This window comes from Chiloscyllium plagiosum, unplaced genomic scaffold (genome assembly GCF_037043375.1).
Source record: "Chiloscyllium plagiosum isolate Xiang-an unplaced genomic scaffold, Cpla_swu_hap1 HiC_scaffold_17, whole genome shotgun sequence".
NCBI classification, from domain to species: domain Eukaryota; kingdom Metazoa; phylum Chordata; class Chondrichthyes; order Orectolobiformes; family Hemiscylliidae; genus Chiloscyllium; species Chiloscyllium plagiosum.
In genome coordinates, this window is record NW_028270155.1 from 72,572,348 (window position 1) to 72,591,869 (window position 19,522).

At 45.8% G+C, this 19,522-nt stretch overlaps 1 protein-coding gene across 1 annotated transcript in view; it reads left to right on the forward strand.

Moving 5' to 3' along the window:
• Positions 1-503: 503 nt before the first annotated feature.
• The window catches only part of vac14 (vac14 homolog (S. cerevisiae)), a 363,248-nt gene continuing 344,229 nt past the window's right edge, over positions 504-19,522 (forward strand). The window contains exons 1-3 of the mRNA XM_087996063.1: positions 504-613; positions 1,854-1,995; positions 12,762-12,768. Coding sequence (XP_087852189.1) covers positions 1,893-1,995; positions 12,762-12,768 — 110 coding nt within the window. The 5' untranslated portion in view covers positions 504-613; positions 1,854-1,892. The remainder of the gene's footprint in view (positions 614-1,853; positions 1,996-12,761; positions 12,769-19,522) is intronic.

Here is a 19,522-nt window from a genome sequence, read left to right on the forward strand (position 1 = left end):
CTCCTCCCTCAGCCCCACCCTCTCCTCCTCCCCAGCCCCACCCTCTCCTCCTCCCCTCAGCCCCACCCTCTCCTCCTCCCCTCAGCCCCACCCTCTCCTCCTCCCCTCAGCCCCACCCTCCCTCCTCCTCCCCTCAGCCCCATCCTCCCTCCTCCTCCCTCAGCCCCACCCTCTCCTCCTCCCCTTAGCCCCACCCTCCCTCCTCCCCTCAGTCCCATCCTCCCCTCAGCCCCACCCTCCCTCCTCCCCTCAGCCCCACCCTCCCTCCTCCCCTCAGCCCCACCCTCCCTCCTCCCCTCAGCCCCACCCTCCCCTTAGCCCCACCCTCTCTCCAGTCCCTGATTGTAAGCCCCGCCGGCTCCGCCCCCTTTACTAGTCCCGCCCTGCACCCCTGCGCGCACTCCCCATTGGTTCTTTCCCTGGCGCCACGCCCCTGCTGGTGACCCCGCCCCCCCCGCTGGTCAGCTGACGGCCGGAGCTCGATTGCTCCGCTCTGACAGTTCGCTGTGTTCGGGTTCGGTTGCTCAGGTCTGTCCGAGTCATGTGATTCCCCGCTCAACATGGAGGTGTAACGTTGAGAGTGAGAGGAGGATCTGCTGGAGCTGGACTGAGGGTGAGGGTGAGGGTGAGGCACAGGCCCGGCCCGGAGACTCGGGGCAGGTCGGTAATGCGCTAGACACCGGAGCGATGTGGCCCAGGCCTCACCCTCAGGCTCTCCCTCTGCGTCTGATCCCCATATTGTCAGACCCACCCCCCCACCCCCCCTCCCCGTCAGATCCCTCCCCCCACCCCCACCCGTCAGACCCCCCACCCCCGTCAGACCTTCCCCCTCCCCCACCCCGTCAGACCCACCCCCACCCCGTCAGACCCTACCCCACCCTGTCAGTCCCCCCCCACCCCCACCACCCTGTCAGTCCCCCCCCACCCCCACCCTGTCAGTCCCCCCCCACCCCCACCCTGTCAGTCCCCCCATCAGTCCCTCCCCCTCCCCCACCCCATCAGTCCCTCCCCCCACCCCCACCCACCCCCACCCCTGTCAGACCCTGCCCCACCACCACCCCGTCAGTCCCTCCCCCACCCCCACCCCGTCAGACCATCCCCCACCCCCACCCCATCAGACCCTCCCCACCCCCACCCCATCCAGACCCTCCCACCCCCACCCCCCACCCCCACCCCCACCCCGTCAGACCCTCCCCACCCCACCCCACCCTGACCCCACCCCGACCCTGACAGACACAGCCCCACCCCCACCCCCACCCCCACCCCCACCCTGTCAGACGCACTCCCACCCCCACCCCCGTCAGACGCACCCCCACCCCGTCAGACCCACCCCCGTCAGACCCACCCCCGTCAGACCCACCCCCGTCTGGACCCCACCCCCCACTCCGTCTGACCTTTCTCTCTCCCCCCCACTCCATCTGACCCTTCCCCCAGCCCCACTCCGTCAGACCTTCCCCACCCCGTCAGACCCGTACCCCCTCCCCACGTGTCAGACCCTACCACTCCCACTGTGTCTGACCCTTCCCTGCCCCCCCACACACACACGGCCCCTCTCCACCACCCACCTCTGTCAGACCCTTTTATCCTACAGATTCCCTACTTCATCTTCCCCCTTACTCTGTCAATCCCCTGCTCCTCCCAATCACACCACCCACTCCTTCACAAGTGCCATGTCCCCTCATTTGCTTTAATGCCTTGACACCATTCCTCTTGCATTCCATTCTTGTCTATCTGTGCTGAATATCAAATCTATCCGTCGTGCCCATGTCCTGAATTGTGCCTCTTTGCTGTCTTCCTTTCTATTGATGTGTGTTCTTTATATTGCACTGATTTTTTTGTTTTTATCTCTTTAGCTATTAATATCAAGCGTCGAGGAGTTCTCGATCGACAGGATGAACACTGAGAAGGACTTTGCTCCTCTCACCTCCAACATTGTGCGGGCTCTCAATGACAAGCTCTATGAGAAAAGGAAAGTGGCTGCCTGGAGATTGAGAAGTAAGAGTCAAGTTAACCTTGTCTGCTTTGGCCTTGAATGGATAGTATTTCTAAAAATGTATTCAGTATTTTGAGCTGTCAAGGTCAAATTCTGGTTGTCTTTTTTGTCTGTACTTTTAATGTCCCGGCTATCCAGCCTCTGGCCTTTCATTTATTGTGACATCTCAACACTTACTGATTCACTAAATCAATCTCTCCACCTTCAATGTCTTTGTCCTCACCAAGAAGGACTATTGTTTTCTGTCCTCATCTGTCCTTCTGGTATGCCCCTCATTCCTACTTTTCAAGTCCTAGGGAAGTACTGTTAGTGATTAACTAGCTAAATGTTCACTGATAGATCCGGCTGGACTGCTTGAGGTATTATTGGGTCCTTTATTCATTCTTGGAAAGAGGGCTTCGCTGCCTGGGCAACATTTATTGCCTATCCCTAATTAGAGGGCAGTTAAGAGTTGACCACGTTGTTGTGGGTCTGGTGTCACGTAGGCCAGACCAGGGATGGTAGTTTCCTTCCCTAAAAGACATCAGTGAACCAAATGGGCTTTCTGACAATTGACGGTGGGGCCATGGTTATCATTAGATTCTGATTTCCAGATATTTATTCAATTCAAATGTCTTGGTGGGATTTGAATCCAGGTCCCCAGAATGTTGTCTGGATCTCTGGATTAACAGTCCAGTGATAATATCAATTGGCCATTGCCTGCCCTATATACTGGATTAGTGGTGCTGGAAAAGAGGAGCAGTAAAATCGACGTTTCGGGCAAAAGCCCTTCATCAGGAATACAGGCAGAGGCTTTTGCCCAAAACGTCGATTTTACTGCTCCGTTGCTACCTGAACTGCTGTGCTTTTCCAGCACCACTAATCCAGAATCTGGTTTCCAGCATCTGCAGTCATTGTTTTTACCCTGCCCTATACACTCCCTCACTACAACCCTTATTGGAACAAGTCAACATGGATTTAGTAAGGGGAAGTCGTGAATGACAAACCTGTTGGAATTCTTTGAAGAGGTGACAAGTAGGTTAGACCAGGGAAACCCAGTGGATGTGGTCTACCTAGACTTCCAAAAGGCCTTTGATAAGGTGCCACACGGGAGGCTGCTGAGCAAGGTGAGGGCCCATGATGTTCGAGGTGAGCTACTGGTATGGATTGAGGATTGGCTGTCTGACAGAAGGCAGAGAGTTGGGATAAAAGGTTCTTTTTTGGAATGGCAGCCGGTGACAAGCGGTGTCCCGAGGGTTCAGTGTTGGGGCCGCAGCTGTTCACATTAATGATCTGGATGAAGGGACTGGGGGCATTCTAGCGAAGTTTGCCGATGATACAAAGTTAGGTGGACAGGCAGGTAGTACTGAGGAAGTGGGGAGGCTGCAGAAGGATCTAGACAGTTTGGGAAAGTGGTCCAGGAAATGGCTGATGGAATTCAATGTGAGCAATCTTGCACTTTGGAAAAAAGAATACAAGCATGGACTACTTTCTAAACGGTGAGAAAATTCGTAAAGCCAAAGTACAAAGGGATCTGGGAGTGCTAGTCGAGGATTCTCTAAAGGTAAACATGCAGGTTGAGTCCGTGATTAAGAAAGCGAATAGAATGTTGTCATTTATCTCAAGAGGGTTGGAATATATAAGCAGCAATGTGCTACTGAGACTTTATAAAGCTCTGGTTAGGCCCCATTTGGAGTACTGTGTCCAGTTTTGGTCCCCACACCTCAGGAAGGACATACTGGCACTGGAGCGTGTCCAGCGGAGATTCACACGGATGATCCCTGGAATGGTAGGTCTAACATATGAGGAACGGCTGAGGATCCTGGGATTGTATTCATTGAAGTTTAGAAGATTAAGGGGAGATCTAATAGAAACTTACAAGATAATACATGGCTTGGAGAGGGTGGACGCTAGGAAATTGTTTCCGTTAGGCGAGGAGACTAGGACCCGTGGACACAGCCTTAGAATTAGAGGGGGTCAATTCAGAACAGAAATGCGGAGACATTTCTTCAGCCAGAGAGTGGTGGGCCTGTGGAATTCATTGCCGCAGAGTGCAGTGGAGGCCGGGACGCTAAATGTCTTCAAGGCAGGGATTGATAAATTCTTGATGTCACAAGGAATTAAGGCCTACGGGGAGAATGCGGGTAAGTGGAGTTGAAATGCCCATCAGCCATGATTGAATGGCGGAGTGGACTCGATGGGCGGAATGGCCTTACTTCCGCTCCTATGTCTTATGGTCTAACCACCCTATACAAAGATGTAATTCCTGAAGGCAAAGATACCACCCAGCTTCTCTCCCACAGTGTAACTGTTTTTGTAAACTACCATTGCCTGCTGTTTTATCTTTATGTCCAACAATCTGAGGAGTCTTTGTACTTTTGTTCCATTGATTGAAATCAGCTATTTGGCTGCGTCCTCCCTTCCCTTAGCCCATGTGTTTAACTTCCTATAAGCTTTCTTCTCACTCTAGGCTTTAGCTTCTAATTTTTTTTCTCGCTCCTCTCATGCTTTCTTTAAGTTCATCATGTCCTCCAGACCCTTTTCCAACTAAAATGCTGACTGCTCAACTTTGTTAACAGTCTCTTCTAATGTTAATAGTCTCTTCGGATACTGCATCCAGTCTTTCAAATCTGTTATCATCATTTCTCTACAAAACCATAGACATTGATCGCCAATGTCCTTGCAAACCACAAATTTATTCCTGTTTTGATCGGCAATTCTTGTTTGAATCACACCAAGCAAGTTTCCACCCTTGCTGCAGTTAGAAAATGGCTTCTACCAAAGTCATAATTTAAAACCTTTTTGACTGCAACATACTATCCCTCAGTGTAATTTTGGAGCCTTTAATACAGTTGAACACACTGTACTTTTCCTATGCCTCTCCACTGCTGGATGGGACTGCTCTCAGCTAATACTATTTTTGTTTTGCTAACTCGAGATGGAGTATAATGTAATGCAATGACTTCCTGATGCCACACCATTAATTCTGCTTTCAGCTGATTAGGTACCAAACCCTCGAGCCTAATCATCAGCCCTAAACTAATTTTCCTTCCACTGAGGCACTCCTTAAACCTTTTGACCAAGCTTAATATTGCCTGATCCTGCTCAATGGCTAATTGTATTGCGTAAAGGTCTTGTGATGTGCTGCGGGAAGCTGCACGTTGAGAGTATTACATAAATTCAGCCGGTTAATTAGGGCTAATATGTGGTTCTTGAAGAGATTTGGATTTTGACGGGGTGCTAAGGTGGGTGTCAATGCTTTTCCTTTACTGATTCTTAGGATATGTGTGCAGCCGTACTCTATGGGAAGTGACTCCCACAGCAATGAAGGAACTGTGTTACATCTGTTGTTGTGGCTGGTGTGCAAGTTGGACTGTAATCTGAATATGTTGACTTTACCATTAGGTTTTTATCTTTTGTGCATTCTTTAGATATTACACACTGCAGTAGCTCTGGACGTGAGTGAAGAGAACTTTGCAGGATCGATGGGGCTGGGATTGCGGACAATTGACAATGGGTCATTAGATTCTTAATTCCAGATATTTATTAGGTCTCCAGAATCTTGCCTGGATCTCTGGATTAACTTTTATTTATACCATTTTTCACTGATTCAGTACTTAAAAGGGAGGACCACTCAGGACATTAGAGAACAAATTGCAAATAAGACCGAAACATTTGAGTTCATCTCACAGCTGGGAGGCAGGCTGGGAGGTTGGGGTGGGGTCAAATCTGTATATGACCTCCAGAGCTTGTCAGTGGTGAAATTAAGAGGGTGGAATCTTCCATCCTCTTAATATCTGCGATGGTAAATTTTCTGAAAATGTGCTCCGCTACATCCCTATCACTGGGTCTCCCTGCAAATTTTCATGGCACCGTTCCTCTGTTGTCATTGTATTTCAGTAAGGTGCTAATAAAATGATTGTGCCTGCTAAATTAGTTCTGTCGCCAAATATTCAGGTAACTGTTTGTTGCTGGTTGTAGCATTTCATGTTTTGAACTGAGAAAGCAGATCCGGACAGACCAAGATGCCGGAAAATATTCTCTCTTTTATAAAAAAAGTAAGGTTTGCCTCAAGTTTGGAGGTCATCGGCACCGTTTTGATACAGCAATGAAAGTACCCAGCCAAATTGATTGGACCTGCCTGCCACAAATATGTTAGCTGCTCTGAGGCTACTAATGGCAGGCCCCAATTGTGCAGGCGATTCTCCTAAGAGAAAGGAGCTCCATTTCAAAAGATGCAGAAATCTGGAACTCCGGTCCCTCCAAAAAGCCGCATACTTGAGGCTGCACAGGTCCTTTGGAAATTTCAAAACTGAGTTTTTTTTTGTGAGGGAAGGGTAGAGTGGAATGTGGGGCCAAGTCAGGAAAATGGAATGAAGACACTTCATGCATGATCGAAATGGTGGAATAGGCTTGAAGGGCTGAATGGCTTCCTGCTATATGTTGCTTTTGAATTGTCTACTCTCCTTTAAAAGGAGGATACTCGTGACTTGCACTTACTGTCACTTAGACAACAGTCACCTCTTACTTAGGTATCCCTCCTCGGAAGGAGAGGGGCAACCGTTTGTTTGGTTCACTACAGTCACATAATTTGGTGCCGCGATTATAAGATTAATCCCAATCTGTCATTGAAGCAAAATATAATTTCAGGTTGAAAAGATGTAATAGGTCCTACACTGGTAGGCGGGTTAATCTATGTCCATTTAGAAGCACTCCCTCTAAATATTTGAGTCTCGGTAGGTTCAGAAACTTGAACTTCCCCTTTAATTTTCTAACTCTTAAAAGGAAGCATAACTTCCTCAATTAAACTTCCTCAACGACATTTATTTATGTCCCTGTAATTCAGTGCTCAGGTAGCTCTTTAAGATTTGTCAGTGATATGAGTAACTTGTTGCACTACTTAGAGTCATAGAGATGTACAGCATGGAAACAGACCCTTCGGTCCAACTCGTCCATGCCGACCAGATATCCCAACCCAATCTAGTCCCACCTGCCAGCTTTTCCCTCTCAACCCTTCCTATTCATATATCCATCCAGATACCTTTTAAATGTTGCAATTGTACGAGCCTCCACCACTTCCTCTGGCAGCTCATTCCATATACGTACCAGCCTCTGCGTGAAAACGTTGCCCCTTAGGTCTCTCTTATATCTTTCCCCTCTCACCCTAAACCTATGCCCTCTAGTTCTGGACTCCCCGATCCCAGGGAAAAGGCTTTGTCTATTTATTGTATCCATGCCCCTCATAATTTTGTAAACCTCTATAAGGTCACCCCTCAGCCTCCAACCCTCCAGGGAAAACAGCCCCAGCCTATTCAACTTCTCCCTATAGCTCAAATCCTCCAACCCTGGCAACATCCTTGTAAATCTTTTCTGAACCCTTTCAAGTTTCCCAACATCTTTCCGGTAGGAAGGAGACCAGAATTGCACGCAATATTCCAACAGTGGCCTAACCAATGTCCTGTACAGCCACAATATGACCTCCAAACTCCTGTACTCAATACTCTGATCAATAAAAGAAAGCATACCTTTTGTTTAACTCTGACCTGAATCTGATGAAAAGGGCTCTGTGAAAGCAGAAGGAATATTAGACTCTGGGTTTTGTAACTATTGAAAGCCTATCCGCAAAGTCTGGGTTTAATCGTCACTCTACAGTATGACGGTTTTCAATGTCCTTGCATTAGGGAGCAAGCCAATCTCCAACACGCTTTCTGATCCTGGCATCTGCCTGAGTTCTGCAAACTATATGGCTGAGTGAGTAACCTTGGGCTATGTTTGCTTGAAGCTGTTAAACTTGCTTGCCTAGGAGTGGATTGGCTTAAATACAGATTGAACCTTCTCTCTAAAAATACAAATATTTCATGATAAATAATAGAGCTACGCAACAATCCTAATTTTTGGCTGCTTTACTGTAAATGAGGCACTTCCGATAAAGTCCACTATGTGCACTGAGGCCAAACCAGGGACAGGTTCACATGAAACACTCAAATAAAAACAAAATAACGTGGATGCTGAAATAAATACCAAAACTGTTACAGACACTCAGCAGGTCTGGTAGCATCTGTGGAGAGAGAAAAACAGTGAATGTTTTCAGTCTGGTATGATTTCTTCAGAACTTCAAGATAGACTTGCATTTACATAGCACCTTTTATGACTTCAGGACTTTCCAAAGTACTTTACAGTTGAGGTATTCCTACAGCTGTAGCCATCTTTATGGTGTAGTATCTGCTAATATGTGAAGAAGAACTCTCTGTAGAACATTTGAATTAATGTCATGGTTTCTTTTGCTTCTACCTGAAAGGCTACGCCTCCCGACGATGCAGCAATGGGAGCAATCAGCTCATTTGGCCAAGTGGTCAGTTTACAATGCAGAGTGGCACCAATGGCTTCAATTGCCATACAGGCTGAGATTGCCGTGAAGGTTGTGCCTTCTCAACCCCACCCCTTGCCTGAGGCATAGGTTAAACTCCCCATCAGTCGTATCTGGCTTTCACACTCATGTCACGTCTCTGATAGAGTAGCCCTATTGCCGTTTATGATTATGGCGACTTTTACTACACTGACAATGGCTGCCTGGATTATGTTCTCTAGTCTTTGCTGTTGGACTTGAATCCAAACCTGTCCCATTTGGGAAGAGTTTTATCCCTTTTCAGCCATGACTGACACCTAAACCGGATGAGTTACCAGTGACTACAAGTGCAGGTCAGAGACTAGGGATACTGCGGCGAGTAACTCACCTCTTGACACCCCAAAGCCTATCCACCATCTACAAGGCACAAGTCAGGAGTGTGGTGGAATACTTCCCACATGCCTGGATGGGTGCAGCTCCAACAACACTTAAGAAGCTTGACACCATCCAGGACAAAGCAGCCCGCTTGATTGGCACCACATCCACAAACATCAATCCCTCCATCACCGGCACTCAGTAGCAGCACTGTGTACTATCTACAGGATGCACTGCAGAAATTCACCAAAGATCCTTAGACAGCACCTTTCAAACCCATGACCACCTCTATCTAGAAGGACAAGGGCAGCAGGTACTTGGGAACAGCAGCAACTGCAAGTTCTCCTCCAAGCCACTCACCACCCTGACTTGGAAATATACCTCAGTTCCTTCATGGTTGTTGGGTCAAAATCCTGGAGTTCCCTCCCTAATGGCGTTGTGGGTCAACCCACGACAAGTGGACTGCAGCGATTCAAGAAGGCAGCTCACCACCACCTTCTCAAGGGCAAATAGGGATGGGCTATCAACGCTGGTCAGCCAGTGATGCCCAAGTCCCACACATGAATAAAAAAATCTAAGTGTAAACTATATGGGTTTAGTGTATTGTGATACAGCTGATGCTTTTGTAAACGTGGTCAAAGTGCTTGATCAATATCTTGTTTTACTGATAGCATTCCAACTACTGCATTTCAAAAGGACTGAACACAATACTCCAAGTGCAGCCTCACCAACATCCTGTACAACTGCAACATAACTTCCCAACTTCTGTACTCCGTTCCCTGACTGATGAAGGCCAATGTGCCAAAAGCTGCCTTCACTGCCCTGTCTACCTGCGATTCCACTTTCAGAGAACTGTGCACCTGAACTCCAAGGTCCCTCTGTCCCACTGCACTCCTTAAGGCCCTACTATTCACCATGAAACTCCTACCTCGGTTTGGCTTTCCAAAGTGCAAGACTATCAATATTAAACTCCATTTGTTGTTTCTTGGTCCGCTTCCCAGATGACCAAGGTCCGGCTGCAATTTCTGATAACCTTTCTCACATTCCACGATACCACCTATTTTAGTGTAATCGGCAAACTTACAAACCATGTTTTGTACGTTCTGATCCCAATCGTTGATATAGATAACAAACAGCAGTGGGCCCAGCTCTGACCCCTGAGGCGCATCACTAGTTCATGTTGGCACTGTTCCTGTCGATCCCACAGGCTTTAGTTTTGTTAACAAGTCTGTAATGTGTAAATTACTCCGCATGCTATCCACGTCAACTTCCGTAACTTCATCAAAGAACATAGTCAAGTTTGCTACACAAAATTTGCCTTCAACAAACTGTTGCTGGCTTCTGTTTATTTGTGTATATCCAGTTCAAAATTCCTCTGGTTCCTTTGAACCATTCCCTATTTTCTTTCTGTGGGAAATGTTTGGAATTCATTGAGTTCAGCCAGCAGTGAAGAGGCCGACAAGCCTGGGAGCAGATTCGCTCACTCTAATAATAAAAGCAAAATGCTGCGGATATGGAGATCTGAAATAAAAGCAAAGTGCTGGGTAACACAGCAGGCCTGGCAGTGTCTGTAAAAAGCCAAACGGTTTTGACTTCTGATTCTTCAGAATTCACTGAATATAAATTCAGTCCGTATTTATTTTGATAGGAATATCTGGCATTTGAAATGTGGTTTAGGATTTTTTTTTAGGTCACCCTACCTGTCAATTTCTAATGACATTAAGACTGTCTTTAAAGGATTATATTGTCCTTCTATCTCTCTCTGCGCTTGTAGCTGTTTCCACAGTAGTTGATGTTCCCTATATGTTAAGGAAAGCATCTTCCTTAAAACCATAATTTGAGAAAATATTTCAGTTGGTTGGTTGAATGTTTGACCTGACAATATGATGCTGAATTGCAAAAGCCAAGAAAATCCCAGACATTGTTGTAATATTATACTTTGTTTCACTGCTATGGAATTGTTGTGCACATTTTGAAACCTGTTTAACACAATGTGCTTACGCTGATGCTAACTATCAAACTGAAGCTGCCTCCTATACTCTGTCTTGTCCGTCCACCATATCATTTGTTGTCAAATATTATCCAGTTTTGTTTAAATTGTCTCATCACAAATCACCAGTGGTCTTGTCTTCTCATGTGATCCTGTACTATGTCCCCTCTTGTTCAAAGTGCAGCAAGCAATGGAAGTAGTCATTTAATATTCACCTTTTTTCATAATATTGGATATTTCCACTGTATTCTCTCCCCTTCGATGAGGGTTGAAGTTTTAATGCTTTCGGTGTAATTATCAGAAGGGCTGTTTGGGAGTTGACACTTACCTAATACTCAGATACCTTCGAACTGAGGAAGTGATGCTTCAATTGTGCCCAATTTTGGTTGACCCCCATTTTAAATAATTGTGTTCACTTCTGTACTCTTGCTCAGGAACAAAAAAATTTAATCTTAAAAGATGGAATGCACACTTGCCAGAGTGTCTTAGTCAACAATCCCTCACTAACCAGTATGACTGCACACCTGGGAAACTCGGTGTAAGTGATCATGTGGGTCCTTGTGTGGCAGATGAGCCTGATCCCAGATCCACATCTTCAACCACACATTTGTCAAGTGTTTCTGAGAGGTGGAATTGGTTCTTGGCCTTGAGACCTTGGTATTCCTTTCTCTGGTTCATTTTCTGTACTTGCTTTTGCTGACAGGTGGTTTTGAAGAATTGTGTCTCTTCCTTCAGGAATTCCCTCCAAGTCAGTTCCTTCTGAATGAGGGTATCCCATGCGTTGACATCCATGTTGTGTTTTTGAAACACAGCCTTTGTTCTCCTTTCAATTTGAGTGCCTTCCTTGAGCTGGGAAAAGAAGATTTGCTCTGATAGTCAGAAGTCAGATATCCGAAGCATGTGGCTGGCCCTGCAGAGCTGGATTCAGATATCATGGCCTTGATGCTGGTGCTGTTGGCCACTTCAAGGGCGGTGACATTAATACACTTGTCCTCCCAGGTGCTGCAAAGAACTTTCCTCATGCAACATTGATGGTACTTTTCAAGGGCCTTGAGGTAGCATCTATATGTAGTACAGGTTTCGGAGCTGTATAGAAGATTCGGGTGGATGACTGCCTAATGCACAACGATCTCCATATCAACACGGATCATCCTCAGGCCTGCAAATTTAATATTTGCTGATTGGATGTGATGTTGGATCTGCACATCAATGTCAGCCTTAGATGAGAGACCTCTCCAAGTAGGGGAAAGTTTCCACGTTTTGGAGGATGTCTCTGTTGATCTTAAGGGAAGGATGGACTGGAACTTCACCTGGGGCAGCTTGGTAAAGGATTTTCTTTTCCAAGGATCATCTTGAAGTTGTGGCTGAGACACATTCTTCAGTATGCTTCCATAAAGGCGTTCAGTCAAGTTTAAAGAATCGCATCTGATAGAGCTGAGATAATGTTGCTTGCATGCTGAGGTTCCACATACATTGGAAAATTGACCTATTCCTGTTGCTTTTAGCCCCTTGGGCTTGTTTCACCATTCAGTGTGATCATGGCTGATCTGTGACTCAAATCCATGCAGCTGCTTTTGAACCATATCCCTTAATGCCTTTGCTTTATAAACATTTATCTATCTCGGATTTAAAATTAACAACTGATCTGGCATGAACTGCCATTTGTGGAAGTGAGTTCCAAATCTCTACTACCCTTTGTGTGTAGAAGTGCTTCTTAACATCTCTCCTAAATGGTCTGGCCCTAACTCTCAGACTATACCCCTAGTTCTAGAATCTTCAACCAGTGGAAATAGTTTATCTTTATCTACCTAGTCCTTTACTGATAATAACTTGAAGACTTTGGTTAAGTCACCCCTTAACTTTCTAAATTCTGGAGAAAACAGGCCTAATTTGTATAGTCTCTCCTCATAACTTAGCCCCTGAAGTCCAGGCATCATTCTTGTAAGTTGAATTCCTTTCAAGGCGAGTATACCCTTTCAAAGTTGTGGTGCCCAGATTTTTTCATGGTGCTCCAGGTGGGATATAACTAGGTCGAGCGAGGTCAGTGTTGTTTCCTTTTGGATTTCAAACGGTTGAAGTTGAAAAGTTTTCTGTTTGTCGTGTATATTATCGACACGCCAGTCGGAAACTTGTTCTTGACGTGATGAAGGGTGGCGGTAATGATACATCCCAGCTTGACTCCTGTCTTCACCTCAGGATTCTGGCATTGAGAACCATCACCAATATCATGTCAAGGAGGATGTTGTTCAATTTCTCTGGGCAGCCAGCCTGTAGCAGAGTCTTCCATAGCACTTCCTGGCTGACTGAGTCACAGCCTTGGTCAGATCATGTAGTTTAGTTCCTGGCATTTCTCTTGGAGTTAGGCAGAAGTGGGTACTGCAGATTGTGGAGATTAGAATCAAGTTTAGAGTGGTGCTGGAAAAGCACAGCTGGTCAGGCAGCATCCGAGGAACAGGAAAATCAACGTTTCAGGCAAAAACCCTTCGTTAGGAATGGCTTTTGCCCAAAACGTCGATTTTCCTGCTCCTTGGATGCTGCCTGACCTGCTATGCTTTTTCAGCACCACTCTAATCTTGAATCTCATTTCTCTTGGAGTTGTCCAGCAGTGAAAATCATGCCCATAGTTCCATGGTTTGGTTGGACACCACACTGCTTTCAGGAAGGATTTTCTCAGACTGGAAGAAGGTACCAAGTAAGGATTTAGGTGGCAATCGTCCTGGCAATAGAGAGTACAGAGATTCCTCAGTGGTTCCCACAGTTTACTTTGTCTTCTCTCTTAGAAACTATAGCAATGGCAACATCGTCATCCAAGATGTTCAGGAATAGTTGTATGACAGGTAAGCTGTGCTCCAAATTTTAAGGTCTCTGCTGGAATCCTGTCTATTCCTGCAGCTTTTCCATTCTTCATGTGTCTAAGGGCGGCTTCAACTTCTGCCATATTAGGTGGGAGATCAGGATAATCTTTGATAGAGAGTTAGGGATTTCCTCAAACACACCCTTGTTGACTATTGTATTGCAGATTGAGCTCTTTTGAAGTGTTCTCTCCAATGGATGTTTTCTCTGACTCTCAAAAGAGTTCCATTCTTATTCCAACCCGGTTTGAGGCCAAGGGTGTCAAATTCATATATTTATTGGTGGCACTGAAGAAACCCTGCATGTTGTGCTTGTTAGCAGAGAGTTGGAGCTCCTTTAGCTTTCTTAGTCCTCCATTGGTTCTTGATTTCTCCAGTTCTTCGTTGTAACTCTGCCGTTGCTCTTTGTTTTGCTGCTGCTTTTCTGCCAGGCACAGAGAGCTCTTGTCCTCTTGTCAATGTGGTCTTGGATGATGTAGTCAATCTCGTCAAACAGTCTTGGTGTTTCCTGGTTTTGAAGCCAATGGTTTCCTCACAGCAGGAATGATGACTGTCTTCAGCTCTCTCCAGATTTCCTCCACTCCATTAAAATGAACTTTTGGAGATTTTGGTGACGACACTGTTGGAAGTTCACTAGTCTGCTTGGCTCTTAAGGCTGCTCAGTGTTGAGATTTTGTTTCCTGAACTGATGCAGTGAAACTATATCCTCAGGTGGGACAATCCGGATCAACCAGTCCCACTCTTGAGTTTGTAGCTGGGCTGTTCTGTAGTGAAATAAGAAAGCATATTGTGACAAATAATAGTGAAAATCTGTACTTCCCTCCCAGAAAGGCTGGAGGTGCTGAGGGAGAAATTCAGTTTCCAAGACTGAGATTGGCAGATTTTTGTTGGCTCTGGAATCAGTTAGGGAAATTAAGATGAGCTTCAGAGTGTCCGTGATCTAATTGAAAGAGAATCAGCTTGAGGGGCTGAATGACCTCTCTCAGTAATCTGATTTTTTTGTTTTACATCCTTTCCCCACCCCAACTGACTGAATGGATGTTGGGTTTAATTAACTGTGCCTGCTCGGGGTGTCTTACAGATTCTTAAAGTGAACATCTCTGTGCCCCTGGCTTCCTGTCTTTGAGTTCTAGCCACATGCACTGAAACTCAAGAGCTAGGAAAAGAGATTGTGACCTAATCATAGAATCCCTATAGTGTGGAAGCAGGCCATTCAGCCCATTGGTGCAACTGACCCTCCGAGCATCCCTCCTGCCCCCCAACTCTGTAATCCTGCATTTTCCATGGCTAGCCTGCACATCCCTGGACACTGTGGGACAGTTTGGCAAGCGAATCCACCTAACCTGTACATCTTTGGACTGTGGGAGGAAACCGGAGGAAACCCAAGCAGACACTGGGAGAATGCGGAAACTCCACACAGTCGTCTGAGGGTGGAATTGAAATCACATCCTTGGTGCTGCGAGATAGCTGTGCTAACCACTGAGCCACCATGTCATACAAAGAGTGTTGCAAGCATTAATCGAGCATGTGTGTGTTAATCAGCACAAAAATTCCATGCAATAATCCCAGCACTTTGACGTCACCTATTATCTTGAATTCTGGATTAGACTTTCTTCTGCTTCTGCCTTGCATTTCCACGTTTCTTATTTTCACTCTTCCATGCTTAGTTGCATTGGCTCTTCGTCTCCTGTCCTTGGTGAATGTCATGTTAACAAAAGTGCTGCTGCCTTTTGCTTTGAGGTTTGATTGTTTAAAAGCAGTGAGTGCTACTGGCCTTCAGACATGTTAGCAGGCAGAAGGAGTTCAGTTATTGCAAGGGACACAATAGGCCATTTAAACCTGCTCAACTCATTCAGTTTGGTCATTATCTTCATATCCCTTAGTGTTTTTGTTCGATAAAAGTATTATAAATCTCAATGTTTAAAGTTCCAACTGTCTTCCGGCCTTGTGGGGGAAGAGAATTCCTGATTTCAAGTACCTTTAGTGTGGGGAAACCATGCTAACTGATTGCATTGCTGAAGTATACAACAATATGCACCTTTGTTCTTGATTTGCTGCATCAGAGGAGATACTTTCTCTGATTATATCCCATTCACTCTTTCTTTTTAAGCGAGTTCAATCAACTCGCCCTTGTGTCGTCGAATCTACGTTCTGAGCTAACACGCCCACTTACCTTGCTTTGTCCTTTTGATTTCATTGTCTCCGATGCTGCCAGATTTCAGCAACATCTACCTATTGTGTCAGTGAGTCACTTGATCTGGCAGGTGTTGTTCCTACCATCTGCACTCCTCTGTACTCTCACCAATACCACAACTTCTGCTGGCCATATGCTTCATTTGTTTTAGATCCCTTATCAAATTTCAAAGGAATGAGCGTTTACCGAGGAGCCCCTATGTAACTCAGTGCCGAGCCGTTGTGATCAGGCACGTCGCAGCCTTTGAATTATCATAGCTGGGACCTCGGTGACTTGAGCAGGCAGAGGAGGAAGTGCACGATGTTTCCTGTCCTTGTCACAATCTCTGTGCAGCTAACCCCATTTGCACACAAACCTGGTGCTTGCAGACCTACATTGGCCTTTGGTCAGGCATTGCTATGAATTTAAAATTCAGTCTTCTGCTCACTTACCTGCATGGACAACCACTTCCTATCTCAGTTATTTCCCACCTCCGATCTCTGCAATTCCAGCCTCTTGCACACCTTCTGTTTTGTTAGCTTCATAGAACATAGAACATAGAAGAATACAGCGCAGTACAGGCCCTTTGGCCCTCGATGTTGCGCCGATCCAAGCCCACCTAACCTATACTAACCCACTATCCTCCATATACCTATCCAATGCCCGCTTAAATGCCCATAAAGAGGGAGAGTCCACCACTGCTACTGGCAGGACATTCCATGAACTTACGACTCGCTGAGTGAAGAACCTACCCCTAACTTCAGTCCTATATCTACCCCCCCTTAATTTAAAGCTATGCCCCCTTGTAATACCCGACTCCATACGCGGGAAAAGGTTCACACTGTCAACCCTATCTAACCCCCTAATCATCTTGTACACCTCAATCAAGTCACCCCTAAACCTTTTCTCTAATGAAAACAGCCCCAAGTGTCTCAGTCTTTCCTCATACGATCTTCCTTCCATACCAGGCAACATCCTGGTAAACCTCCTCTGCACCCGTTCCAGTGCCTCCACATCCTTCCTATAGTATGGCGACCAAAACTGCACACAATATTCCAGATGCGGCCGCACCAGAGTCTTATACAACTGCATCATGACCTCAGGACTCCGGAACTCAATTCCTCTACCAATAAAAGCCAGTACGCCATATGCCTTCCTCACCGCACCATTTACCTGGGTGGCAACTTTCAGAGATCTGTGTACATGGACACCAAGATCCCTCTGCTCATCAAATTCATTGTAATTGGTCATGCCTTTATAGCTGCCCAGGTCTTTGGTTCTGGAATTTCTCGCTACGTTTGTCCCCTTCTTTAAGACCCTCCTTAAAATCCAAATCTTTGGCCAAATTGCTTCCTAATTGTTCTAATATCTCTTTGGCTCAGTGTTAAATTTTGTCAAATGACATTCTTGTGAACTGCCTTGAGGTGGTTGATAATGCTAAAGGTACTACATAAATTGTGGATATCCCAATTAATGCCAAAGTAGTGCCAAGCCTGGCTGACGATACTCCCATTGTTGAACAGCCTGCTGTGTTCATTGGGCACCTACATGAGCATCAGTAACTTAGGTCCAGGTGACAACTGATGATGGAAAAGAACAAAGTACAACCCTTAACAAGAGGAAATCAGTCCTGCCTTACATAGGGTTCAGCGTTATTGCTAATCCTCTTACCATTGGAGCAGCACAGTGGTTAGTACTGCTGCCTTACGGCACCTCATACCTGGGTTCAATTCCACTCTCGTGTCTGTGTGTGCTGAGTTTGCATGTTCTTCCCATGTCTGCTTGGTATTCCTCTGGTGCTCCAGTTTCCCCCTTCAGTCCAACGATGTGCAGGTTAGATTGTTTGGCCGTGCTAAATTATCCCTCAGCGTGCAGACATGTTGAATAACTGCAGTAAATGCGGGGTAACAGGGATAAGAGTGGGATGCTGTTTGGTGGGTCAATGCAGACTCAATGGCTGAATGACCTCTGCGCACTGTAGCGATTCTATGATTGAGTTGGAATGTTTTGGATTAAAATCCCAACATTGACATTTGAGTTTGTAATTTAGGTTATGCTCCCAATGTAGTACTGAGGGGATGCTGCCATACTGGAGAATGCTGCCTTTTGAAACTAAGAACTGTTAGCCAGGCTGCTGCATAGAGAGAGGCAGGGATTCCCGTCGGCAATGTAGTCCTGGAAATGAGATGCCAGACAGGAGGCGGCAGAGACACAGGTACTAGTCGCTGATGGGCTAGGAATAGGAATGTTCAGTGTAAAAAACACTGCTGACACACAGGGGAAAGCAGCTTACGAACTGAGAATGACCCAGAGTCCAGGTACTGCTTGGTATTAAGTATGTATTGCAAAAAAAAAAAGTAAGAAAGCTGAGGAAATGCAGAACCCTTATTTGGATGAGGAGCAATGAGGTAATGCTACCTAAGTCTCTGGTCCAAAGCCAATAAAATGAAGACATGGAATAAGCTGATGAACCTGAGCCAACAGGAAAAAGACACTGCAACTCGAGAGGAAAAAGGATAAAAGACGACACACTGGGCATGCAGGCAGCGCAATCTTTGGAGACTAACTAATACAGAAGCAGACCCTACGTCCAGGACCTGGTGACATTGAGAGAGAGAACAGCATCCGGTGTGTGTCAGCCCTTGTCAGCAGCAGCTAAACGGTTATCCAGATCAGGTATTACCTTTTATATTCTGGGACTACTCAGGAAGGACTACTCAGAGGACTCGAATGGTGTATAAATAGCTTTTAGTTCAGTTTGTGGGAAAATATATAAGCTCTAATTTGTAGTGGAACATATAAGGAATATGTGCATTGTTTAGTACATTAATAAAGTAACTTGTGAAGTTACAAGAATGGACTCTTCTCTCTACACGCTTCCAGCTGCAGCCGGCAATTGCCAAACTAAAAGAGCAGCTGGCCATTGGCAGACTCAAACAAGCATCAACAGAAGGAACCTGTTTAAATAGTTGTAAGAGATCCCGTGACACAGGAAAGAAGTGAAGAGGAGATTTCTGGATGTGCAGCCTATTATTCCGTCCTTAACCAACTGGGCCAGGACAGATTGTATGGTTTGTGTGTTGTCTCGTGTGCAAGCTGGCTCCGACATTCACTTGTGTTGTTGGCCTGCATTTTAAACTGTTCTGTCTATAAGTTGCTTTGGAACATCTCGAGATGAGAGATGGTACAGAAATACAGGTTCCTTCATTCGTCAGGGAATATAAAACCTGAATAGTACACAGACCCTTAATACTAGGATTTGTTTGTGAATCGAAGGATACAGCAAATATATATAGCTGGAGATCATGAGTGTATGGAATGAGCTGCCAGAGGATGTGGTGGAGGCTGGTACAATTGCAACATTTAAGAGGCATTTGGATGGGTATATGAATAGGAAGGGTTTGGAGGGATATGGGCCGGGTGGGACTAGATTGGGTTGGGATATCTGGTCGGCATGGATGGGTTGGACTGAAGGGTCTGTTTCCGTGCTGTACATCTCTATGACTAAGAGGATGCAGCTGGAAAATGCTGGGAGTACATTGGGTTAGCATTTGAAAAAGATAACTCCATGGAGGAAATGGGAATGGAAGGATATCCTTATCGTATGAAATAGAAAGTAGGATTTAACAGGGTTTTGTCTGTTGGTGAGGGCTGTGGGCGTGTTTAAAAAAGAGAGCTTTTCTTTGGAGCATAAACACTGCTGTTAGGCTGAGTGACCGAATCTTATGCTGTAAATTTTAGCATGTTGATTAAGTGTGAATTTCCAACATTTTGGTTTTATAATTATCATTCCTGATCGCATGTTATCCAGTTT